At 36.6% G+C, this 27,455-nt stretch overlaps 1 protein-coding gene across 2 annotated transcripts in view; it reads right to left on the bottom strand.

Annotated features, from left to right (window-relative positions):
- FCHSD2 (FCH and double SH3 domains 2) overlaps positions 1-27,455 on the bottom strand; it is a 285,218-nt gene that overhangs the window by 151,611 nt on the left and 106,152 nt on the right. For both annotated transcript variants that reach the window (XM_044258593.1, XM_044258594.1), the window contains exon 4: positions 8,395-8,471. In XM_044258593.1, the coding sequence (XP_044114528.1) occupies positions 8,395-8,471 (77 nt within the window). The remainder of the gene's footprint in view (positions 1-8,394; positions 8,472-27,455) is intronic.

Raw genomic sequence — 27,455 nt, 5'->3', positions numbered from 1 at the left:
TACTTGGCTAAGCTACTGCGCTCTGAAGGCAGCCCTTCACATTTAGGCTACATTCTATAACTCACCCAAGAATAGCAATCCAGGAATTGTGCTCTCTCCTACAACATCTACTTTCCCGCTCCACTGGATGGATCTCTAAATATGCTACATGTCTCCATTCTAAAAAACAAAAAACAAAAAAAACAAAAACCAAAAAACTCTCCATCAACCTTCCATCTCTCTCCAGCTACCATTCCAATGCCTGCTCCCTTTCACAGCAAAACTCCTTGAAAGCACTATCTGAAATTACTGTTTTAATTCCTCTGCTCCTGGCCCCTCTCTCTCTCTCTTATTTTTTTATTTTTGAGAGAGAGAGAGTGTGTGTGTGTGCACAGGGGCAGGAGTAGGGGTGGGGTTGGAATGGTGGATTGGCCAGATTTGGAGGGGGCGAGAGAAAGAATCTTAAACAGGCTCCATGCCCAATACCAAGCCCATGAGGAGCTTAATCTCATAACCCTGAAATCAGGGCCTGAGCTGAAATCAAGAGTCAGACATTTAACCAAATGAGCCACCCAGGAGCCCCACTCCTGGTTTCTCTGGATTTAATTTAAATAAGGCCATAGTCTCTAGGTCATAAAATATCTCCTTATGCCTAACCCAATAGTCAGTTGAAACTTTGGTCCTATTATTCAATTTATCAGCAGAACTGACCTAGATTATCCTTGAAATGCTTTCTTTCCTCAGCTTCTAAGACGTCACTCTTTCTTGGTCTACTCCTATCTCACTAGTCACTCTTTAGTCTCATTTGCTGATTCCTCTTTATCTCACTGTACTGTAAATGCTAGAGTGTCCCTGAAGTTAGTCCCCAGGCCCCTCTTCTCTAACAACACTCGTGCTTTAGATATGCTCATTAAGGTTCATGGCTTTAAATAATGTCAATATACTAACTGGTCCTGATTTTTTATTTCCATTCCAAACATCTTTACTAACCTCCAATTGCCATTGAACATATCCAACTTGGACATTTAGTAGGCATTTTAAAACTATAATGCCCAAAACCAATTTTCCAATCTCCCTAAAATTTGTTGTCAATTGATTCCATCTCATTGATAGCTATTCAAACCTTCTAGATGTGTAAGCCAGAAGCCCTGGAGTCATCCTTAATTTTTCCTTTTTCTCTCACATCCCACATTTGATCCACTCAAAAATCCTGTTCAGTAGACTTTAAAAATATAATGGAATCTGGGTACTGTCTGCAGAAGTCGGGAGATTGGTAACTGTGATGGGCCATATGGGCATTGTCTTCTGGTTTGGGAAACAGTACCTTGTGCTTGGATTATGGAAACAGCCTCCTAAACAACCTCTCTGCTTTTGCTCCTGTTTCCCTAAAGTCTATGCGCTACACAATACAGCCAATGCAGGGGTGCCAGGGTGGCTCAGTGGGTTAAAGCCTCTGCCTTCAGCTCAGGTCATGATCCCAGGGTCCTGGGATCGAGCCCTGCATCGAGCTCTCTGCTCAGTGGGAGAGAACACTGGGAGGGACCCTGCTTCTCCCTCTCTCTCTGCCTGCCTCTCTGCCTACTTGTGATCTCTGTCAAATAAATAAATAAAATCTTAAAAAAAAAAAATACAACCAATGCAATGCCACCACTTCCCATGACACTGTGTTCTCTTTACTATGCTCACTTTCCTTATCACCGATACATAATGTTTAATTATTCGTATGTTTATTGTCTTGTCTCCTCTCACTAGAATGTAGGCTCTATACAGCAGAAGCTTTATTTTATTTACTCTTGCATCTTCGGCACCTAGAAAAGGGTCTGGCATAGCAGGCATTCAATACATAGTTAGTGGTGGAAAGAGAGGTGGGAATGACACAGCCTAGATGTGAACCAAGACTGCCAAACTTCTGCTCTGCTGCTGACTTAAGATTGCTCTTGGTCCCAGCAATAATGCTAACAAAAAAGAAGGGTCTCTTCACTCTAATAAAGGTACCAAGCTTTGTGTATCTTAAGTCCTTTGTGTATGTCTAACATGATTTTTGCCTCAACCTCAATATCTCCTGTGCTATTATTTTCTTATCTTTTTTTATGAAGATGACTTACCTTTTGTTGTTGTTGTTGTTGTTTTTTAAGATTTTATTTATTTATTTGACAAAGAGAACACAAGTAGGCAGAGAGGCAGGTGTTGGGGGGAGGGTAAGCAGGCTCCCTGCTGAGCAGGTGGCCCGATGTAGGGCTTGATCCCAGGACCCTGAGATCATGACCAGAGACGAAGGCAGAGGCTTAACCCACTGAGCCATCCAGGCACCCCAAGATGACTCACCTTATAAATTAAAATGGTACTTTATAATTTCATATGCTAACTGAAAAACAAAGGACATTTGCCATAATAATTAAGTTGCAACTAGTAAAATTAAAAAAATGTTCATCCATATACCACCTAAAATCATTCTGGTATGACTCCCATATAGATGTCACAGTGGAAAACAGAGAATACTTTACTAGGAAGAATCGTAATTAAGAATCGAACCAAACAAATCACTTTGACTGTGGTGGTAGTCACACAAATCTACAAATGTGATAAAACCCCACATAATTTAATATGTACACACCCAAATGAGTGCACATACCCAAATGAGTGAATTCTGAATTAGATTGGTGGATTCTATCAATGTAAGTTTCCTGGTTGTGATACTGTATTACAATTACGTAAGATATTACCACTGGGAGAACTAGGTGAGGAGTGTCAGAGGGCTCTCAGTATTAGTTTTTATAATTGTATATGAATCACAACTATTTCAAAATAAAAAGTTAAAAAAAATTAACAAAACCATACATCTTCCCAAGGCTTGAAAATGTAAAACTGTACATCAGGAAGATTCTAGAAAATGTGGGATATAAGCTCAAAATTTAAGATTAATTTAAACAGTAACTGATAACAAGGAGAAAATATAGTGTCTAATAAGTAAGTGTTCATGTAGTCCTGTTCTTGCTAATGAGAACGGAGAATATCCTAAGTGTAGGTAACAGGATGGCAGGGAGGATGACTGATCTCCGTCTAGTCGAGGTATGGTAAGAACTGCAATACAACCACAGCTTGAGGTGTCCAAAGGTTAGGGAACTGAGGATAAGAAAAGGAGAAATGGCCACAGATGAGGAGAGAAAGGTAATTTGGGGCCAGCTTTCTTTATGGCTTTGAATACTATTTAAAAATATTTGTGGGAAGGTACTTGGGTGGCTCAGTCAGTTAAGTGTCCAACTCTTGATTTCAGCTCAGGTCATGATCTCAGGGTCATGAGACTGAGAGCAAGCACAGCGTGGAGCCTGCTTAAGATTCTCTCTCTCCCTTTCCCTCTACCCTCCCCACCCAGACTCATGCTCTCTAACAAAATTTAATAAGTAAACAAACAAAGAAGCAAACTTTTAAATTTCATCCACTGGCAAGAAGAAACACAGGTGATTTTCAAACAGGAGAGTGACAATAGGCCCATTTTCCAAAGACACATCGTAGTTGGTGGCATTGTAGTTAATGAAATTATGAAAGGGAGAGATAATAAGCGGAGAAGCTGCCGTTTAACATTCCTAAGACAGGATGAGATCTAGAAAAAAGCCAAACTTGGAGGCAGTTGACTTTTTGGTACCCAAGCTGAAGAGTTCATAAAAACATACAATCATTACTAGTTTATAGGCAATATTTAAAGACAGGAATAAGACAGATAAGATTACTTTGAACAGTTACTAGAGAGCTGAAGGAACTTTGAGAAACACTTATATAAGAAAGGACTTGCTATGGTCTAAATGTCTGTATTCTCCCAAAATTCATCATCTGTGAAAACCCTCACAGAGAATATGGTATCAGGAGGTGAGGCTTTAGGGAGGTGATTAGGTCATACAGCAGATTAGTGCCCTTTTAAAAAGAGACCCCATAGAGCTCCCAAACCCCTTTCACCATTTAAGAACATGCTAGAAACTGAGAATCCTGTAACTCAGAAGAGAGACTTCCCCAGAACCCATGCTGGCATCCTGGTCTTGTACTTCCAGCCTCCAGAACAATGAGAAATAAATTTGTTACTTATAAGCCATCCAGTCTGTGGTATTCTGTTGTAACAGCTTGAACAGACTAAGACAGCTGAAAACCTGCCCTAAGACACTTAAAAAAAAAAAAAAAGAGTTCAAGAGAAAGTAAGGTCACAGTTGTCTAGTTTTAAGGCAAATGGGGTTGATTTAATGTCATTAAACAGTTCATGTTTCATCAGACTGACAAGTATTTTAAAAGATTAATCACATGCTCTTTTGGTAAAAAATAAAAATTCTAATCCAGTAAAAGAAATGTAAAATACATGGATATAGAGATTGTGAAGTATAATTTACAATGTCAACATTTTAAATGCATAAACCCTTGAACCCAGTATTTCCCCCTTTAAGAATTTATCAAAAAAAAAAAAAAGAATTTTACCCCATAGATATACTTTCATAGTGCACAAAAAGATATAAATACATGCAGTATAAATACATGAGTTATCTACTGCAGCATTATTTGTAATAGTAATAAACTGAATAACTACCAATCAAAAAATGGGTAACAACATTACAGTCTAAACATACTATAACACTAGCACAAACATTTAAAAGAACCGGGGATCTGAACGTACTGACATGAAAGGATGTCTAAACAGACTTCCTAAGTGTGTGTGTATGGGAGGAGTTGGTGGGGGGAATATAGAAACCTATGTATACAAAAATTCCATTCTGTTAAAAAGAACAAAACTGTTTATGTTCACATATGTGTCACACAGGAGAGATGGAAGAAAAGACCATATGCTTTTACCAGCACTTACCCTAAGGGAACAGCAGTGTGAATGAGAGGCCTGGGAAAGAGCATGAGGCTCTCCTTAATACTCTTTATACTCTGTGGCACATGTATTAGTTTGACAAGAATTTTTAAAATACAAATACAAATATAAATACAAAAAAAGTTAAAAGAGAAGTTTAAAATGACTAGAACTAAAATAAACTCCTAATAAACAAAAAAATTGGCAATTGCCATTCTTACCCTTGACCCTGATTGTTCTATTACCTTTTTCCACAAGGCCACCATCATCCTCTCAGCTACCTAAATTTAAAAACCTAGGGGTCTGGGACACCTGGGTGGCTCAGTTGGTTAAGCCGCTCCCTTCAGCTCGGGTCGTGATCCCAGTGTCCTGGGATGGAGTCCTGCATCGAGCTCCTTGCTCAGTGGGGAGCCTGCTTCTCTCTCTGCCTCTGCCTGCCGCTCTGCCTGCTTGAGTTCTCTCTCTCTCTCTGACAAATGGATAAATAAATAAAATCTTTTAAAACAACAACAAACAAACAAACAAACAAAAAACCCTAGGGGTCGCTGGGGGTGGGGGACTCAGTCATCAAAAAAAAAGAAATCTTACCATTTGCGATGACATGGAAGGAACTAGAGGGTATTATGCTAAGCAAAATATGTCAATCAGAGAAAGCCAATTATATGATTTCACTTATGTGTGGAATTTAAGAAATAAAACAGGATCACAGGAGAAGGGCAGGAAAAATAAAGTAAGACAAAATAACCAGGGAGACAAATCATAGAAGACTCTTAATTACAGGAAACAAACTGAAGGTTGCTGAGGGGAGGTTGGGGGGGACAGGGTAACAGTTGATAGGCATTAAGGAGGGCACATGATGTAATGAGCACTGGGTGTTACATGCAGCTGATGAATCCCTGAACTCTACTTCTGAAACTAATAATATACTGTACATTAATGAACTGAATTTAAATAAAATTAAATTAAAATAAAAAACTACAACAACAACAAAAACCAAACCTCGGGGTCATTCTATAGTCCTTTCTCTCCCTCCCTCTACTTCATTCTTCATTCAGTAAATATTTACCAAGCGCATTCCATGTTCCAAGAACTATTTTACATACTGAGAAAACTACATTCTAGTCTGATAGTTATAGAAAACCGTTTATAGTTTGTCTCAGAGCAAATTTGACACAAAAAACAAAATTGTGCCAAATTAACTCTAAGTCCTCTAACTTCCATTTCCTAAATACGACTGAAATCTCCCCCACAACCTAATTTCTACTGCTAATTTTCATTGTTCGAATAAGAGATGATGAGAAATTAAATTCCTGCAATTTTGTCCTTTCCAAATGCTTCACTTCTCTCTCTCTTTTTTAAAGATTTTATTTATTTGACAGACAGAGATCACAAGTACGCACAGAGGCAGGTGGTGGGGGGCTGGGAGAAGCAGGTTCCCCACTGAGCAGAGAGCCCAATGTGGGGCTCAATCCCAGGACCTTGAGATCATGACCTGAGCCAGAAGCAGAGGCTTAACCCACTGAACCACTCAGGCGCCCCTCTTCACATCTCTGTAATCTACCTTCATACTATGAAAAGTGAAGCTAAACATGTTTTCCTCTTGTGGAAATTTTTCAGTGCTTCCATTACCTTTTGAATAAGAAAAGAAACTCTGATATGAGAAGTCCTTCCCGATGCCTATGTATCCTCTCGATCCACCTCTCCTGTCACCCTCCAACCCCTATACTTCATACCAGCCAGGCAAACTCCTAGGTTATCTTACATCCATATTTTCTCAGGCATCCATGACTTTAAAGCATTACTTCTCCCAGAATTCCTTTAGCCCAACCCTAGCAAACTCCTATACATTCTTTAAGACTCAGAAGCCTTTAAGCCTTTCCTCTACAGTCCTAATGCACCTCTCCACTCCTAACCCAATACCACAACTATTTATAGTAGCTATCTCCTGTAAGTTCCATAAGGACAGGCACACACCTCACAGGCTCTCTGATCCTAAAATGTACTTAACAGCTAGCATGTAGTAGATATTTTACATCCATCTCATGAATAAAGAATGAATCAATGACTGTTAAACAGCAGTGTGACCTTCAGTAATAAGGTGTGTAACTCAACACTTAGTTTCCTAATGTATAAAAGGACGATGACTATAAATATATGTACCTCACAGGGTTGTTTTGATAATCACAAGATAACTTGAAATTCCTAACATGATGTCTGGTATTTAGTAAATATTTACTAAAAGTTGGCTTAACATACTTTTAGAAATAAGGCTGTATAAGCTATTGAGGGAGCAGAGCCTTTCTATCCTTACTTCTTTGGTAAACTTAATCCTGAATTTCAAACAAACTTAGAATATAGCCTAACTACAAACTAGAGTCCTTCTTTATTCTCAAGCTAGCAATCTTCTTCCTTGGTCTGGCTTTCTTTGTGCTAGCAATACTGAACTATTTAACATTCTTTCTCTCATTCAGGGTTTTTGCTCTACTTGTCTCTTTTGGTTACAATTTTAACTCTTCCCTCTTTCCCTTTTATCTTAATTTCAAAGATACTGCAAAGTCCACAAGAAAATCTCTAGTTTTGTTTAGTTTCCTGTTTTGCTCTATTAGCCTATATTGCAATTATACAAATCTATCCCTTAAAGCTCATCATGCCGCCTTCCACGTGTTCAGTCAGTCCTGATAACTGTGAGGAACTATTGTAGTTTCTTCTTCATCTTTCAGTTATATAACTTTGTTAAGAATTTACCTGATGATGTCAGTCTTCGCTGACAATCCAGCAACATGATTTCATATTCAGATTCCAAGCCATACACCTGAATACTGAATTCTTAATTATCCTGGTTTCTCTCTGCTTTTGTATCATGGGCATTAGTTTTAACTGCAAGCTCTGAAATCTTGTCTTTGAGTTCTGGTTCTCTTAATACTAAAAATAGTCTTGAGGATAAAAGCTAATAAACACTTTCAAATTAACTTAAAAAAAGACATCAAATCCTAAACAAAATTATAAATATTTTAGACATATCTGAGGTCATTGAGGACACAATTTATATTCCATTGTCATCTACCTTCTTTAAAATTTGTATGTTGGATACTGACTAGCCAATTTCTGGATACCCTGTTCTGTGTGTATGTTTATGTGTGTAAAAAGTAGAATCTCTTTTCCCTAGGCTCACAAAATTCCAACTCTCTAAATTGAGAATTTCAGAATTAAAAAACAGGACAGAATGCTACAATTTTGTTTTTCATTATTGTTGCATTAATGTGTTTAGTCTGTAGGTCACTGAAGAAACAATTTGCGTTCCATTGTCAACTACCTTCTTTTAATTCCATATGTGGTTATTAATCAATTAAACAAAACACAATTTGGCTTAATACATAAGAAAACTATTTTATACATATCATTTACATATGTTATAGAACATTAACATTTTCTGATAATTTTGAAATTCTGTCTAAAAACATAGCAAAGAAAAGCAATAGTTTAAAACACTGAAGTCTATATTATCTGTAAGTGACATGGCTCTGCATGTCACAAAAAAAACATTTTTGGAGAAAATGAGCAAGATCTATTTAATAGGTTACCTGTAATCATTCCGATCATCAGCTTTTATTCCAGGCCAATCTCTCTTCAGATATTGACTAGCCAACTTCTGGATACCCTGTTAAAATACATATATATACATATTTTATAAAATAAGTAATTTGCCATAAAAGAAGCTCTTTTCCTTAAAATACATTACCTGGTAAATCTCATCTTTTCAAATGTAAATTTAATTCAGAAGGACCAATGATAAATGGTAGAACATTGAAACCTGGCTCAATACTGTCACTGTCCTCTCTTGTCTCCATTTTTAGGAAAGGGTGAGTATAAGGCTGAAAAACCTGAAACTTAGTTTATATGCTTTTCACTTCACCAAACTACCTGACCGCCATAAAAACAAACTACTTCTGGAATATCACAGGGATCTGTCCACCTCCCCAGAGCTCTGATTACACAGCTTAACATCTCAATTTCCCATCATTCTTCTGCTGTGGAGTATACCACATTTCTAAATCCGAACTCTCATATATCATGAAAGGTAACAATGCTTTCAGTTTGGGGCAGATACACGTTTACATGTAAAATTAATGAACATACCTTGGTGCTAGCTATTCCATATTAGTCATTTTAATTCACGACAGATTTTAAGGATTTTTTTTTTCTTTTTAAATAATATCATGGCACAAATCACTTCAAATAAAGAAATCAGTTTTACAAAGAAATTCTACAAAGAAATATACACTTGTTATCCATACAAAATGAATGTGCAAAAAACAATATCTATCTATAATAAGTACACTAGATATCAGGATTTGGACAGAAAAGACTCTTGTATTGGCAAGTGAGGTTAAACTATTCACTCTGAACATAGAATGTACTACTTTTAGATGGAAACACATGTGGTCCCCTAATACCCTAACAGGGTCCAATGTACTGGATTAGAAATCATATACTTTAGAACCCTCATCTCTACATGCAACTTCAAACTGAATAAATAAAATGCTGAAATGAAGAACAGTCACATGAACAGACTGCCTACTTTAAGCAGAGACCGCCCAAGTAAAATCAATGCTGCATTCTACACATGGCACCCTTCTACTAAGGTCTACTGCCAAATCAACTGGCATTAAATCCACTGTTAAATCAAAACCACTTTTTTTAAAATTTTTTCAGTGTTCCAAGATTCATTGTTTATGCCCCACACCCAGTGCTCCATGCAGTACGTGCCCTCCTTAATACCCACCACCAGGCTCACCCATCTCCCCCACCGCCTTCCCCTCCAAAACCCTCAGTTTGTTTCTCAGAATCCACAGCCTCTCATGGTTCATCTCCCCCTCCAATTTCCGCCAATTCACTTTTCCTTTCCTTCTCCTAATGTCCTCAGTGTTATTCCTTAAACTCCACAAGTAAGTGAAACCATATGATAACTGATTTTCTCTGCTTTACTTATTTCACTCAGCATAAATTTCCTCCAGACCCATCCGTGTTGATACAAAAGTTGGGTATTCATCCTTAATGATGGAGAATTAAAACCATTGTTGAATGCTTCTATTTATCATTATTTCAACGAACCCAAATGGTAGCAGGAACTATAGAGAAGCTCCTTTGGATCTCCAGTTCCTCCCGAACTTGACAATAGTTTGGTTTCACTATTGCAAGGCACTGTGTATTCTGAGGACTCACATACAACTGCATATGCACAATAGTTCCATTTACAAACCTTGTACTTTGGGAAGCCCTATCACTAAGATTTCCCTGAAAATGTACATCACTTTATCATCTTTGTACATTCTTCATACTGCTGTTTGCGTGAAATATCTTCCCATCATGCCCATTCCTACCTGCTGAACTCTCACCACCCTGCCTTTAAGCTGATTTTTAAATTTTCTAACACAAAATATTCAAAATCATATATAGGAAAATGTGAAAAAAATTATTTCCTAAAAAATTTCATCAAAATAGAATAGTTTTTTTTTTTAAAGATTTTATTTATTTATTTGACAGAGAGAAATCACAAGTAGATGGAGAGGCAGGCAGAGAGAGAGAGAGGGAAGCAGGCTCCCTGCTGAGCAGAGAGCCCGATGCGGGACTCGATCCCAGGACCCTGAGATCATGACCCGAGCCGAAGGCAGCGGCCTAACCCACTGAGCCACCCAGTTTATTCTTGTTTCTGCATTTATTAGCAGGAATCATTTTTTAAAGAGCTACCTTTCCTGAATTATTTGGTTATCCTGAGGTACAGTTCTTAAAAGAAAGTCAAGATAAATATTTGGTTGTCCAGTTTTGCCCAAAGGTGAACAATAGACTTTTAAAGTAACATTATGAACTCATATCTTTTAAATAATGGGTGTGTTTCAATTTATTGCAGTCACTATTCTTTCGATTCTGTGCTAAGGCCTCCCTCCCAGTTGGCCACCACATCATGACCCCAACAGACCTTGATAGTTTCTCTGTTTTCTTCTACAGTTTCTATTCCAAATATGCAATAAGCCAGTTTTCTAATGAATTCTGATTCCTTTCAAAGAGAAACAAGATTTCGTGATCACAACTAGGCACCACCTTATCCTTCTGGTCTTTATGTCTTTCTGAAAGAGGCTTTTTCTAATCATTGTATACAAAGTAGCTCACCCTCCACCCAGTTACTCTTTCATACTACCCCAACTTATTCACAATCCTTATTATGTTGTTACTGTCTGGTTTAAATATATTTCGTACGTTTACAGATTATAAACTTCATCAAGTAGGCATCTTATCCCTTTTTTTTTTTAAAATCACAATGTCTCCAGGCTATAGCAAAGAAGCTAGTATTTTGTTGATCCTAATAATGTTCAGTGACTGCACAAATAAATGCCACATAAATTATTCTATTTCAAATGTATAATACCCACTCCTTTTGTGTTTTTGCCGTTCTGAGTTAGAAATCTCTAAATCAAAATTTCTCTGGTTCCTCACGCCTCAGGAGAGAAAAAAAAAGTACTAGATGTCTAAGATTATGACCATGTGGTTTTAATATAATAAATGGGTTCCTTTGTAAAATTACAGTCAAATTTGGGCATTTCCACTATTGGAAGAAAACATATGTGTGGATACTCCAAAGCGATAAAAACCAAAAGTACCAGAAATCTGTTCCATACCTAGAAGGCACTGCATATTAATTATTGTGCAGGTTCAAATAAATGAAAGGAACTCATAATACGTGGACAGGAATAAGAAGTATGTAACATAAAATGGGAGGCAACACATGGTCACTACCAAGTAAGTGGCAATATGTGATTTAATTCCCAGGTGAGGAAAAGATCACCTGATATTTTCTTAACAAATTACATCTAAATGATACGATAGCTGACTTATTCAGTTTAATGACTGCTAAAGTGGTTGTAGAACATTTCATACAGATCATGGGGTATATAATATGAACCTCAGATTATGAATAGGACTAAGAAGGCAGAATGACGCCACTCAACATTTATATAAAACAAATGAACTTGACAAGCATTTCAACACACTTATTTCTCTTAACTCTGTTAGGTCTTGTTATAACCACAGAGAAATTGGACATTTAAGAGGCTACATAATTTACTTAAGATCATATAACTAGTTAGGTTTGAAACAGAATCCCTATCATTCTAGATCTTTGCTCAAAAAACATCATTTTAGAGTGGATTTTATCTAATTCTTTTAAATTTTTCTGAAATTACTTTACCCTTTTTTGTGCATTGTAAGCTACAACAGCAATTTCTAGAGCCCTGAACCACAAAGTTGAACTGTATTAAACTGAATGAGCCCTTCAGAGATGAGATGAGGGATTCATGAAATAGATAAACAGTGAGATCTTTAGATGAAAGACTTTATTCAAGTTAGTTCACAGAGGCAGGAATCATGACTTCTGTGTGCTCCATGCAGCTGTTCAAGAGCTATTCTGTATGGATGCTCAAGAAATACTCCAAGGCCATTATAAGAAAGGTCTTAAGTAACATTTCATGTCTCTGAAAGCATTCTATACTTAAATTAACTGGTTTCCCTTTTATGTTATATTTAAAGCTATGCCTTATGAATAAAAAGTCTGTACATACAGAAAATAAAATCTATCCTAATTAAGTGGCTAAGGAAAATCTACAGCTAGAAATTTTCTGGAAAGTTTTTTTTTAAATCACCTCCCCCCCCACGCTATGCCACAACATTACTCCCTAACACTGGTGCACTAGACATATAATCCTTACTTATATTCATCTGAGCATCACTGACGGATCACGTAGATTTGATTTCCAATATAGTTTACTCTGCAGCAGTGGTTTCCATAAAATTGTACTATCAATATACTCTTTGGAACATCCAATAACATCCCATTCCAACTTTTTAAAAAGCTATCAGTGTCTGATCTAAGACTTGCTTTGTTTTACCTCTCAATAACACTTGCTATATTGCTCTAACAAGTGAAGCAACACAAAGAAAGCCACTGTTCAGTAGACACTGGGAAATAAACTGATGACTTAACCTTTTGCCCATTTACCACAGCAAACTGAGCAAGAGTGTGCTCCATGGCTCACACAGATTATTCCGTACCTGTCCTTAACATATAGAGAAATGTTCCATACCTTAACATAGAGAAAATAATATTTAAATTTTACTAAGGGTTTGCCATTAAGTGGCTCTTCAAAATTACAGGGCACCATGTTATTTATTTTTTTAAAGATTTTTATTTATTCATTTGAGAAAGAGAGTGCATGAATGGGAGGAGGGGTAGAGGGAGAGGGATAAGCAGACTCCACACTGCCGACACCCCTTAATCCCCCACCAAAACAGGCTGTCCTACGTGGGGCTGGATCTCAGAACCCCGAAGTCAGACGTTTAATAACCAACTGAGCCACCCAGGTGCCCCACACACCATGTTATTTATATACTATAAACCTTTTTGTTGTGAAATTCCCAAGATTATGGAAATGACTTTTAAAAATTAACAAGTCCATTGCACAAGCTGGACAGTTCTCAAATGGACATAAATTACATAATAATTGTCTTTATTATTCTTAAATCACTTTACTAGTAATGGAGAACTTCACTTTTACCCTTAAGGAAAGTTTTGAAGTATTTTTCATTGTTTTCTATGGTATATAACTGCAGTTAGCATTAAATTAATCAGTATATTATTTTAAAGTACATAATAAACATTAATATTAACCTCATGTAATATATTAAACATTAAATACATATTTCTAGCTTTTTCCTTTTATCAAAAATGAAGATTAATTTTGTTTAAATTAATTACATAAGAGAAAACAAGATCTGGGGCACCTGGGTGGCTCAGTGGATTAAGCCTCTGCCTTCGGCTCTAGTCATGATCTCAGGGTCCTGGGATCGAGCCATGCATTGGGGTCTCTGCTCCACAGGGAACCTGCTTCCTTTTTTCTCTCTGCCTGCCTCTCTGTCTATTTGTGATCTCTCTCTGTGTCAAATAAATAAATAAAATCTTAAAAAAAAAAAAAAGAAAAGAAAAAAACCAAGATCTTTTTTTAAAGATTATATTTATTTATCTGACACAGAGAGAGAGTAGGTACAGAGGAGAAGGGCAGAGTGAGAGGGAGAAGCAGAATACCCACTGAACAGGAAGCCCAATGCAGGGCTCGATCCTAGGACCTGGGATCATGACCTGAGCTGAAGGCAGACGCTTAACCAACTGAGCCACCCAGGTGCCCCAAGAAAAAATAAGATCTAATTATTTTAAATGACTTACCCTATCTCATTTTAGAACCAAACAATTTAAAAAAAATCCCATGAAATTTAACATTCATTCATGATTGAAAACTCTCTAGAAACTAGAAGCAGAAGGACCATTCTTTAACCTAAATAGGTGTACATGAAAAACCTACAGCTGACAGACTTCTAATGGAGAGTGAATGTTTTCCTCCTAAGACTGGGAAGAAGGCAAGAATGTCCTCTCTCACCAGTCCTTTCAAAGAATGTTCTACCTAGTACAGTAAAGAAAAAAAGAAAAGGGATACAGACAGGAAAGAAATAAAATCATTTTTATTCACAGATGATGTGACTATGTGTATAGAAAACTATAAAGAATTTATCAAAACAAACACAAAAAGCCCCTTCTGGAACTAATAATTGAGTTTATCAAGGCTGCAAGTGACAAGGACAACACAGAGAACGAGACTGTTTTCCTACATATCTGCAACGAACATTTAAAGTTTGAAATTTTTAAAAAATTTGTATGATAACATTGGGTAAAACATGATGTGCTTAGGTATAAATCTAACAAAATGTGTGCAGGAACTGTATACGGAAAATTCCAAAATACTGATGAAAGAAATCAAAGAAAATCTAAATTAATGTACAGATATATGATGTTAATGGGCTGGAAAACTTCATATTGTTAAGATGTCAATTGTTCCCAAGATGATCTATACAAATGAAATCTAAGTGAAAATTCCAGAGAGCTTTTTCGTAGATATAAACAGCTTGACTTTAAAATATATATGGAAACGTAAAGGTACTAGAGTCACCAAAACTGAGAAGTAAGTTCTGAGAAGTAAAGTAAAGTAAATTCTGAGAAGTATAAGAACAAAGTCAGAAGACCCCTATCACCTGCATTCAAAGCTACTCAAGTATAATGTTACAGTAATCAGGACAGCGTTGTACTGGCCAAAGAATAGACACATAGATTAACGGAACAGAAAAGAACCCAGAAATAGAACTACACATATAAATGGATTTTTCCCAAAGGTACAAAGAAAATTAGATGGAGAAAGAACCATATCAACAAATGGTGCTAAACAACTAGATGACCATGTGCAAAAACCTGAACATTAGCACGTACCTCACAACTTACAAAAAATTAACCAAATGGTTCACAGACCTAAATATAAAGTACAAAACTATAAAACATATAGAACACAAAGAAAATCTCTTTGATCTTTGGCAAAGTGTTTTAACATATAACACCTAAAGCAAGATATATTAACGAAAAAAATGGTAAACTGGATTTCATCAGAAGTCTTAAAATGACACTGTTAAGAGAATAATAAAAGAGCTGCCGGCTAAAAAAAAAAAAATCTGCCAATCATATATCTGGTAAATGAATTGTATCCAGAAGATGTAAAGAACATTTGAGGGAATTTGGGTAAATTGGAAGGGGAGGTGAACCATGAGAGACTATGGACTCTGAAAAACAATCTGAGGGGTTTGAAGTGGCGGGGGGGGTGGGAGGTTGGGGTACCAGGTGGTGGGTATTATAGAGGGCACGGCTTGCATGGAGCACTGGGTGTGGTGAAAAAATAATGAATAATGTTTTTCTGAAAATAAATAAATTGAAAAAAAAAGAACATTTAAAACTCAACAATAAGAAAAAGAAACCAAGTGAATTTTTAAAATGAACAAAAGATCTGAACAGACACTTCATCAGTAAGATATAAGAATGGTAAAGAAGTGTATGAAAAATGCTAAGTATCTCTTGTCATTATGGAAATGCAGATTAAAACTACAAGATATACTACATACCTATTAGAATAGCTAAAATTTTTAAAACTACAGTATCAAATGTTAGTAAGGATGCAGAATAACAGGAAACTCCTTCACTGTTGATAAGAATGCAAAATGGTACATCCTCTTTGAAAGACAGTTTGGAAATTTCTTAAAAGGTTAAATACAGACTTCCCACCTGACTCCTAGATATTTCGCCAACCAATAAGAAAATGCATGTTCAGGGCGCCTGGGTGGCTCAGTGGGTTAAAGCCTCTGCCTTCGGCTCAGGTTATGATCCCAGGGTCCTGGGATCGAGCCCCACATCTGGCTCTCTGCTTGGTGGGGAACCTGCTTCCTCCTCTCTCTGCCTGCCTCTCTGCCTATTCATTATCTCTGTCTGTCAAATAAATAAGTAAAATCTTAAAAAAAAATGCATGTTCACGTGAAACCCTGCACACAAATGTTTCTAGCACCTTTATTCATGAAAGTGGAAGCAACAAAGATGTCCTTCAATAGATGAATGGTTAAACAAACTATGGTACAGCTTACTATGCAATACCATTCAGTAATAAAGACGATTCATTCATACAATTACACAAACTATTAATTTAGATAAATCCTAAATGCATATTTTACTAGTGTGTAACTCTTTGATTTGGCTTTTAAAAGGAGCTTCTTTCAAAAAAAAAAAAATAAAGCTTAAGAAAAAAAAAAACTTCTTTTAAAAGCCAAATCAAGGAGTTACACATTAGCAAAATTTTTTAAAAATTTTTTAATTTTTTGTGCTCGCTTCGGCAGCACATATATTAAAAATTTTTTAATTTTTTAAAAATTTAATACACACACACACACACACACACACATAGGTTAGTCTCTGTTCCTGGCTCCTGACACCAAGCTCATAAAACTCGGAATTTCTGGAGTGATAGCAGTGTCTTTTGTTACAGTCAGGTGACTCTAGGTGGCCTCCTGGATGGGGGCTGGTTACCAGAAAAACCAAGCCATGTTCTTGGAATTTTCTGGCTCAGTTCCCATTCCCCAGAGAGGAGAAAGGGGCTGGACATGGAGTAAATAATCAATAATACCTATGCGATAAAACCTCCATAAAAATTCCAACAGTACAGGGTTTAGAGAGCTTCTGGTATAAAGGTACTAGGAAACTGATGTACCCAGAGAGGGCAAAGAAGCCCCACACTCCTTCCCATACTTTGTCCTATGCATGTCTTCCAGCTTGCAGTTTCTGAGTTATATTCCCACTTAGAAGACTATTGCAAGATAGGATTCTGGGAAGATGGTGGAATACAAAGCAGCAGAAATCTGTCTTCCAACCCAGACAACAGACTCAATGGCAGAATCTGTCTCATATAACTATTCTGGAACTCTGAAGTCTTTTCTTTTTTTTAATTAAATTTAATTTCATTTGCATTCTATTAATTAACATACAGTGTATTATTAGTTTCAGAGGTAGGGTTCAGTAATTCATCAGTTGTATATAACACCCAGTGCTCATTACATCATGTGTCTTCCTTAATGCCCATCACCCAGCTACCCCATCCCCTGCCTCCTTCCCTCCAGCAGCCCTCAGTTTGTTTCCTATGGTTAGAGTCTCTTTTGGTTTGTCTCCCTCTCTGATTTCATCTTGTGTTATTTTTCCCTCCCTTTCTCTACGCTCGTTTTGTTTCTTAAATTCCACAAGTGAAATCATATTAACTGGCTTTCTCTGATTAAATTATTTTGCTTAGCACAATACCCTCTAGTTCCATCCACATTGTTGCAAATGGCAAGATTACTTTTTTTTGATGGCTGCATAATACCCCATTTTATATATAAACCACATCTTCTTTATCCATTCATCTGTCAATGGACATCTGGCCTCTTTCCATAGTCTGGCTATTGTGGACATTGTTGCTATAAACACTGGGGTGCAGGTGCCCCTTCAGACTACTACATTTGTATCTTTGGGGTAAATACCCAGTAGGGCAATTGTTGGGTCATAGGGAGCTCTATTCTCTATTTTGAGGAACCCCCCCATACTGTTTTTCAGAGTGGCTGCACTAGTTTGCATTCCCACCACCATTGTAGGAGGGCTCCCCTTTCTCTACACTCTCACCAACATCTGTCTTTTCCTGACTTGTTAATTTTAGCTATTCTGATGGGTGTGAGGTGGTATCTCACAGAGATGGTATCTCACTGTAGTTTTGATTTGTATCTCCCTGATGCCGAGTGACATGGAGCATTTTTTCATGTGTCTACTGGACATTTGTATGTCTAGAACTAAGAAGTCTTTTCAAGGGTTACAACTTCCAGGGGATAGCTTGGACATTAAATGAAATAAATTTCAGCCAATTTCTGCACTTAGTTCAATAGTAATTACTCTTACCTCCCAGCCCAGTGGGCAGGCAGCCATATACTTATTCCTGAAATAGGCAGCAGAAGATAGGTGGACAAAAAGGGCCCTGTCCTCCAAATGCCAGGGAGTTGTACTCTGATTACTGATTGCTGCTTCTGACCATGGAGGTGGAGACACAGAGGCCCTGACACAGAGGTGGGCAGCCATTGTTGCATACCTATCCCCTACTGAAGAAAAGTCAGAGCCTAAGAAACTTTTAGAACACCATTCAAGTGTACCAACATAAATACTGTGGGGTCCTAGAAGAAGAAAAGAGAGAAAAAGGGACAGAGAGATTATATGAAGAAATAATGGCCAAAAGCTTCCCAGATTTGACAAAAGACATGAATACAAACAGTCAAGAAACTCAAATTCCAAATAGGATGAAACAAATTCCAAATAGGATGAACTCAGAGACCCACACTGAGACACATTATAATCAAATTGCCAAAAGCTAAAAGCAAAGAGAGAATCTCAAAAGCAGCAAGAAGCAAATCACTACATAAAAAAGAATCTTCAATAAGATTTTCAACAGCTTTCTCAAGGGAAATTTGGAAGGGCAGAAGATAAGGGATTCGTATTTTCAAAGTGTTAAAAAAGTGTTAAACGGGGAAAAAACCTGTCAACCAAGACAATTATATCCAGTAAAGCTGTCTTTAAAAGTGAGGAAGAAATCAAGACATTACCAGGTAAACAAAAGCTGAGGTAGATGTGACCATTAGACCTACTCTGCAAGTAAACTCTGTTCAAAGAATCCTGCAGGGTGAGAGGAAAAGTACACTAGACAATAGCTTGAAGCTATAAGAAGAAATAAAGATCTCACTAAAGGTAAGTTTATGGGCAATTATAAAAGATAGTATTAGCATAACAGTGCTTTATAAATCTTTTTGTTTCCTATAGACTTTCTATAGACTAATATCTTTTAAAAAATTACTAGTCTTGGAAAAAAATAAAAAATAAAAAGAAAGAATTACTAGTCTTGGGAAACATAGGTGGCTCAGACACTTAAGCTTCTGCCTTCAGCTCAGGTCATGATGCTGGGGTCCCTGGATCAAGCTGTGTGTTGGGTTCTCTGCTCAGTGGGGAGCCTGCTTTTCTCTCTCCCTCAGCTTGTGCTCTCTATTACTCTCTCTCACAGGATCTCTCAAATTTAAAAAACCTTTAAAAAATAAAAATCTTAAAAAACAAAAAACGGTTAGTCTTTAAAAGCTAGTATTACTATAATTTTGATTTTACATAATTTAAGAGACTAACACATTCAAAAATTTTTTGGTTTATGTTTTTAGACACAATGTAAAAAGATATAATTTTATGATACCAATAAATGAAAAAAATGGGGACAGAGCTGTAAATGAGCAATGTTTTTGTATGTTTCTGTAGTTAAGCTGGCATAAATTCAAATTAGAGTGTTATAACTTTAGAATGTTCAATGTAACCACAAAAGTAAGTACCTACTTATCAGTAATTACTTTAAATGTAGGCAGATTAAACTCTTCAATCAGAAGACAGAGATGTGGGGTGAGGGAGGGTGCCTGGGTGGCTCAGTTGGTTAAGTGTCCAACTTTTGATTTCAGCTCAGGACATGATCTCAGGGTCATGAGATCAAGCCCTGAATAGGGCTCCACACTGGGCATGGAGCCTGCTTGAGATTTTCTCTCTCCCTCTGCTCTCCCCTGTGCTTAAGGAAGCACTCTATCTCTCTCTCAAAAAAAAAAAAAAAAATCCTCCAATGTCTTTCTTTCACTCAATTTAGACTAAAAGCATCATTACTATGATAGCACTTAAAATAAAGTCATAAAAACATACTTAAAAAGATGTTTCCTTGGAAAGCTACAGATCTAATAACAATGGGATTTATCACCTTAAGTAATTTACTGTGTTTAAACAAAACTCATAATGTTGCCTTTAGTATCTATAAGAGATATAAAAGTCATATTCCTGAAGTATACTTAGTTCTCCACTGAATGTTGCTGTCATGACAATTTCATAAGAGAAAGTATATGCATAAATCCTGTTCAACTTAAACAGAGTGGACATATTAAATGTCCAGTTCATATAATGCTATTGCCAATAAAAGCAGATAATTTGCAAGTATGCTTAATAAAAGGTATCTTCCCTTTAAGAGGCACAAGCCCAAATCTACCCAATGTTAAATATTAAATGCCAGTTATTTAATCATTTTCATGCTCACTTCAACCATTTTCTTCCCTCCAGTCTTGTTTTTTCTATAGAGTTCCTCTATTTATTTCCAAAGCAATTTATATACAAACTTTAATCAAGAGAAAATCCTATAGACTAAAAGGCACTAACTTAGCTTACCTCTAATATTTCAATAGTTTTTATTTCACTTACCATTTTTTTTTTAAGATTTTGTTTATTTGACAGAGAGATCACAAATAGGCAGAGAGGCAGGCAGAGGCAGAGGGGGAAGGAGGCTCCCTGCTGAGCAGAGAAGCCCCATGTGGGGCTTGATCCCAGGACCCTGAGACCATGACCTGAGCCAAAGGCAGAGGCTTAACCCACTGAGCCACCCAGGAGCCCCTCACTTACCATTTTCAGTAGACTGCTTAACTAAGAAATGATGGCTATACTTTTATGAATGTTATTTCTTTCCCCCTCATTTTGCAGATTTTTCTTTCCAAATTTCTGAAAGCTATTAGGAAAAAGTAATATTTTTCACTGTATATTACAGTCATCTTCCAATAAAGATTAATATATATTGGCAAAAAACAAATTCGAAGGAGTTTATTTTGCAATATTTAAAACATTATCAATTGAAAAAACATAAATTATAGCTTACAGATTCTTAGAGCAAAATATATGTAATTTTGGTTTACTGACATCATTAGAGTCACTAAACATTGTTAAGTTTTAAGTTTTTCAATTTTTATGAAAGCTTATTTTAAGGCTTGGATTAGCAGATACCTATTTGTATGCCTATCTGACATGAAGGTTTTTACTGGCTGGGGAACAAATTGGTTGCTATTGTTTTTAAACAATAAGAAAAGTGTTCTATTAGTCAACACAATTGAACAGCCTACTCTGATCTCAAAGACAGCTGTAAAAGCAGTTCCTCCTTCAGACCAGAAACTGGAACATATCAAACCAGCAAGCAAATAATAACTTCATGTACTTGACCCTTAGTGATCTCAAATTAGAGGGGGAAAATCTAGAAGAAATAGCCCAAATGTGACTGAACATAAATGCTAGTAAAAGCTATTCTTCATTTGCCTTGTGAGATGGAGAACACATAACTATCAGGACTAATATTTGAGTGCTTACTGTATGCCAGATGCTTCACATTTATTAACTAACATTTAAAACCACTGCCTTACGCAGCAGACACAACAGAAATCTTAAAAGCCTAAGTAATTTTTATAAAATTACCCAACTAGTTAAGCCTGGGATCAAATGCAGGTCTTATTTCAAAACTTAAAACACTTTCTGACTATTCAGTCCATTCTGCTATAAACATACACTATACATTTTGGATAAGGGTTGTCTAAAAGTTCTTTAAAAACAGGGCTATAAAAACTAACACAGGTCAGTCTTTGCTCAGTAAATAACTGCTGAACTGAATCATTTCCCATTTTGGTGAACAATTATATATATACATTTTTAAATTAACAGAGTTTATTTTTTAGAGCACTTTTAGATTACTGAGAAACTGAACAGAAAGTAAGAGGTTCCCAAATACTCCAATTGCATAGATGACCCTAATATTAACATCTTGCATTAGTGAGATATATTTATTACAAGTGATGAAAAAAACACTGACACATTAAAATTCATAGTTTACATTAGGATTCACTATTTGTGTTGCACAGTTTTATAGGTTTTGCCAAATCCACAATGTCACAAACCCACCACTGCATTCTCATAATAAACGCTGAATCACACTTGTGCTCTACCTATTCATCCCCCCTTCATTCTCCTCCCTCCCAACCCCTGGCAAACAGTAATCATTCTGCTGTCTCTATAGTTTTACCTTTTCAAGAATGTCATATATTTGGAATCATACAGTACTACAGCCCCTTTATGGTTGGCTTTGTTTACCTGACAATATTCATGTAAGGTTCCAACTCTTTTAGTGGCTTAATGGTTCAGTTTCTTTTATCACTGAATAATATTCCATTTTCTGGATACACCACTGTTCATTAATCCACTCACCTATTGAAGGACATCGTGATTGCTTCCAGGTTTGACCAATTATGAACAAAGCTGCTACAGACATTCATGTACAGGTTTTTGTGTGATCTTAAGTTTTGAACACATTTGGTCAAATACCAAGGTGTCCAATTGCTTCACTGTATGATAGACTATATTTAACTTCCAAAAGTGGCTGCACTGTTTTGCATTTCTATGAGGATGAATTTTCAAAGTTCCTGTTGCTATACATCCTAGCCAACCTTGGGTGTTGTCAGTGTTTGGATTATAGTCATTCAAAAAGTGTGTGTAGTGATATCTCATTGGCAATTCCCTAATGACAAATGATGCTCAGCATCTTTCATACGCTTATTTGCTATCTGCCTATCTTGTGGAGGTGTCTGTGTAGGTCTTTTGCCTACCTTTTAATTGGATCATTTGTTATTATTATTGAGTTTTCAGATTTCTCTGTATAATCTGGATTCAAATCAGATACATGTTTTGCAAATATTGTCTCCCAGGCCCTGGTTTATCATTTCATTTTCTTCACAGTGCCTTTCATAGAGAAGTTCTTAATTTAACATCTATTATTTTTAACATCAAGTTCTCATTAACTAAGGTGAAGGTCTTTAGGCTTTAGGAATCAGATCAATGAAAAAAATCTAAACTTTGAAGGTTAATTCTAATAATGGATTAAGTATGAAATTATGCCTAGGCGTGTTTTACTCTAATACAGCGAACTGACGGTGAAAATTACATAAAGTCTAAGTTTTGCCAATAAACATAGACCTCTGACTAAACTCTTCAAAAATGAGAAATTTTGGGCACCTGGGTGGCTCAGTTGGTTAAGCGACTGCCTTAGGCTCAGGTCATGATCCTGGAGTCCCGGGATCGAGTCCCGCATTGGGCTCCCTGCTTGGCGGGGAGTCTGCTTCTCCCTCTGACCCTCCCCCTTCTCATACTCTCTCTCTCTCAAATAAATAAATAAAATCTTTAAAAAAAATAAAAATAAAAATAAATTTTTTAAAAATGAGAAATTTTTATGCAAATCATTGTTTGGTAATTTAGCTGTTTTGAAAGTTTCAGTCACTACAGTGTTTCCTTAAAATATGGATAATGTATGACATCCTATTCTACATAAATAATTTCTTATTCTTAATGCAAAGAAAAAGTTTTTTGCAAATTCAATTCAATAAACCTTTGTCCAAAGTAACATGTTGTCTTGTTTTGGAATGTTCTTTATCAACAAAAGGGTATATAATAGTTATATATGAAGTACATGGGATAACAGCAAAAAGTGCTGAACAGATCTGAGAGAGAAGACAAGGACAACTAGGATAAGTTTCAAAGTAAAAATGATCATTTCAGCTGGGCTTTGAAGGAATAAGTATAAAGGATTTCCCAGTGACCAAAGAGAGAGGGAAGGATATGCACGTACAAATATGTCAAGCATAAAAGAAGGAAGGAACAGGGAGTCAGATAATGCTAGGTTCAAATCCTGGTCTCATTACTTTCTAGTAGTCAATGCTTAACAAGTTATATCTCTTCTCTAATGGTTATTTTCCTTATTTTTTTTAGATTTCATTTCTTTATTTGATAGACACAGAGAGAGAGAGAGATCACAAATAGGCAGAGAGGCAGGCAGAGAAAGAGGGGTAAGCAGGCTACCCACCGAGCAGAAAGCCCAATGCGGGGCTCAATCCCAGAACCCTGAGATCATGACCTGAGCTGAAGGCAGAGGCTTAACCCACTTAACCCAGTCACCCCTATTTTCCTTATCTTTTTAAAATAGAAGTAAATTAATACCTTATAGGACATGTAAAATTTAGGTAAAGTTACCTTTTTTTAAAGATTTTATTTATTTATTTGACACAGAGATGGAAAGCACAAGCAGGGGGAGTGGAGTACAGAGGGAGAGAGAGAAGTAAGCAGAGGTAAAGAGAGAAGCAAGCAGAGGGAGAAGAGAGAAGCAGGCTCTCCGCAAAGTAGGAAGCTGGATGCGGGACTCGATCCCAGGACTGTGTGTGCCACCCAAGCACCCCTGGTATTTTTACTTTTAATAAGCATTCAATAAATATTAAATTACCCATTACATTTAAAGGAGAGAGACATAATTCGATCTTTATTTCAGAATGATCACCATGGTGCTAATGTGGAAGATTCATTATAAAGGGAAAGAGATGAGAGTGATCTAATTAGGAAGCTATTCTATTTGGTCTCAGCAGTGGAAAGAGAAAAGAACTAACTAGTAATAGGTACTCCAAAACAGAAGTGACAACCTGGAACTAATCAAATATGGGAAGGGGGAAGAAACTGTAATCAAGATTGACTAAGTACATTTACGAATTTCTTGCTTAATGTTGATCATACATTAAAAATCTAAAAGCTACTTGGCTACTATCAAAATAACAAAACAAAGCAGAAAATAAGTGTTTGCAAGGATGTAGAGAAATTAGAACTCTTGTGCACTGTTAGTGAAAATGTAAAATGGTATAGCCGCTACAGAAAACAGAGATTCCTTAAGAAATTAAACATAGAGGGGGTGCCTGGGTGGCTCAGTCTGTCAAGCATGCAACGCTCAATGTCAGCTCAGGTCCTGATCTCAGGGTTGTGAGATCAAGACCCCCATCAGGCTCTCCACTCAGCGGGAGTCTGTTGGAGATTCTCTCTCTCCCTCTGCCCCTCACCACACACACTCATTTGCACTCTCTCTCTCTTAAAATAAATCAATCTTTTAAAAAAAGAAATTAAACACAGAATTACCATATGATCCAGCAATCATAACTATGTGTATATACTCAAAAGAATTGAAGGCAGGGCTCAAATAGATATTTAGATACCTATATTTGTAGCAGCATTATTTATAATAGCCAAAAGGTGCAAGCAATGTAAATGTCCATCAAAGGACAAACAAAATGCGGCACACAGATACAATGGAATATTCTTCAGCCTTAAAAAGGAAGGAAATTCTGCCACATGCTACTACTTGAATAAACCTTGAGGACACTGTGATAAGTGAAATAACCCAGTCACCAAAAGACATATCTTGTAAGATTCCACTAGCATGAGACCAAATTCACACTGAAAGAAAGTGTAATGATGGGTTCCAAGGGCTGGTAAGAAGGGGGAATGGGTACTTGTTTCATGGTGCTTATTCACAAGATTAAAAAGTTCTGGAGATTGATTGTGCAACAATGTGAATATACTTAACACTACTACACTGTACATTTTAAAACAGTTGAGATGGTAAGTTTTCTGTTACATGTATTTTAACACAATTAAAAGTAATTGTAAAAAAGTTTTTAATCTAGTAATACTGCACACAAACTAAGGAAAGAGTCTGAGATTTTCTTCCTATAAAGAATCAGTTTAGTTTTTCACCCAATTTCATGTATGGCACTCACTAAAATCTCTCACAACATAGTTGCCTCCTCCAATCAAGGATAGCAACACATAATTTAACACGCACACACACATTAAGCTGTCATTTTGGTAGCTTGGTTTTAGGATTTATAATGTCATGGGTGTGTGTGTGATCACAGTGAATATCTTGGCAAAAGACAAGATATTTGTTGGACCATTTGCACTTTTGCAAAGTACTGCAACAGATTCTAAGGGTAGGTATAAGAAAAGGTCCTGTCCTGTACTCTAAGAGCTGATTCAATAGAGATGACTGTCAGTGAAACAAGTAACACTTGTAAATACAACTTACTAAACTCAATTTAGCATACATAAATATATCCAAACAAGTGAATGTATGGTTTTTACACCAAACAGGAAAAGCAAAAGGAAGGGTTATACATGTCTCCAGAGCCCTAAACATAAAGTAACATTCAAGAATGTCACAGTTTCCTGGCTTTATAAAGTCTCTTACACATCTCTCAATTAGAAGTAACATGAAGCAGGACAACTGGAAGATGTTATTGTTAAGGTACTAGTGTTCTACTTTGTCCTAGCAGGGGGGAAAAACATTTCTGAAAAATAATCATGGCTTAATCTTATTTATGTCTCTTTCATAAAGTGTTCCATTGGCTAAGCATCATCCTGATGACCTTAACCTTTTAAAGTCAGTGGTAAATCCTTTAATTTATTTAGAAATCTTACCAGAGATATAAATCAACCCACATAATGAAGAAAGAAAAAAAAAGTATTAAAATTCATATGAGATGTTACTTTTACAAAGTATTTTTATCTCTATGTTATTTGATCTTTACTAAAACTGAATGTAGTATATATTTTATTAGAGTCTAACCAATAACGGATTTCACAAAAAAGTTAAATGACTTAGACACCTAGGAAGCAATACTGCCTACGCCCAGAACTCCTACCCATGTTTTCTAAGACTAGCCCTCACTTAATTCTATTTTGCACAATTTTAGGAACTTATGTAGCATAGGTAACCAACACATATCAGGCAAGAGCTGGCACAACAGCATTTTTCTGCAAAAGAAAGCATATTCATTATTTAGCAGGCACTGTGTTAGATGCTAGGGAGCACACATTACAGATAAAACCAAAGCCCTTGTGGTGCTAATATTCTGCAAGGGATTTAAATGAGTTAATATTCATCAAGAAGAAACTGGTTAATTAAATTACAGTAATCAATAAATACCCTGCACTGTTATGCAATTATTAAAAATGTTCTGGGGCACCTGGGTGGCTCAGTCATTAAGTCCCTGCCTTTGGCTCAGGTCATGATCCCAGGGTCCTGGGATCAAGCCCCGCATCAAGCTGCCTGTTCAGTGGGAAGCCTGCTTCTCCATCTCCCACTCCCCCTGCTTGTGTTTCCTTTCTCAGTGTGTGTGTCTCTCTCTGTCAAATAAATAAATAAAATCTTTTTTAAAAAGGTTAAAGACTCTGCCTTCAGCTCACATCATGATCTCAGAGTCTGGGATCGAGCCCTGCATCAGGCTCTCTGCTCGATGGGGAGCCTGCTTACCCCCCCGTCTCTACCTGCCTCTCTACCTATTTGTGATCTCTGTCAAATAAATAAAATAAAATCTTTTTTTAAAAAAAAGTTCTATATGGATGATCTCAAATACTTAGTGAAAGTTTAATGAAAATGCAAGTGGCAGAGAACTATGAATAATGTCATCCTGT

The sequence above is a fragment of the Neovison vison genome, chromosome 7 (genome assembly GCF_020171115.1).
Source record: "Neovison vison isolate M4711 chromosome 7, ASM_NN_V1, whole genome shotgun sequence".
NCBI classification, from domain to species: domain Eukaryota; kingdom Metazoa; phylum Chordata; class Mammalia; order Carnivora; family Mustelidae; genus Neogale; species Neogale vison.
Note: the sequence above shows the minus strand (reverse complement) of the source record. Positions and strands in the feature narration are given on the sequence as shown.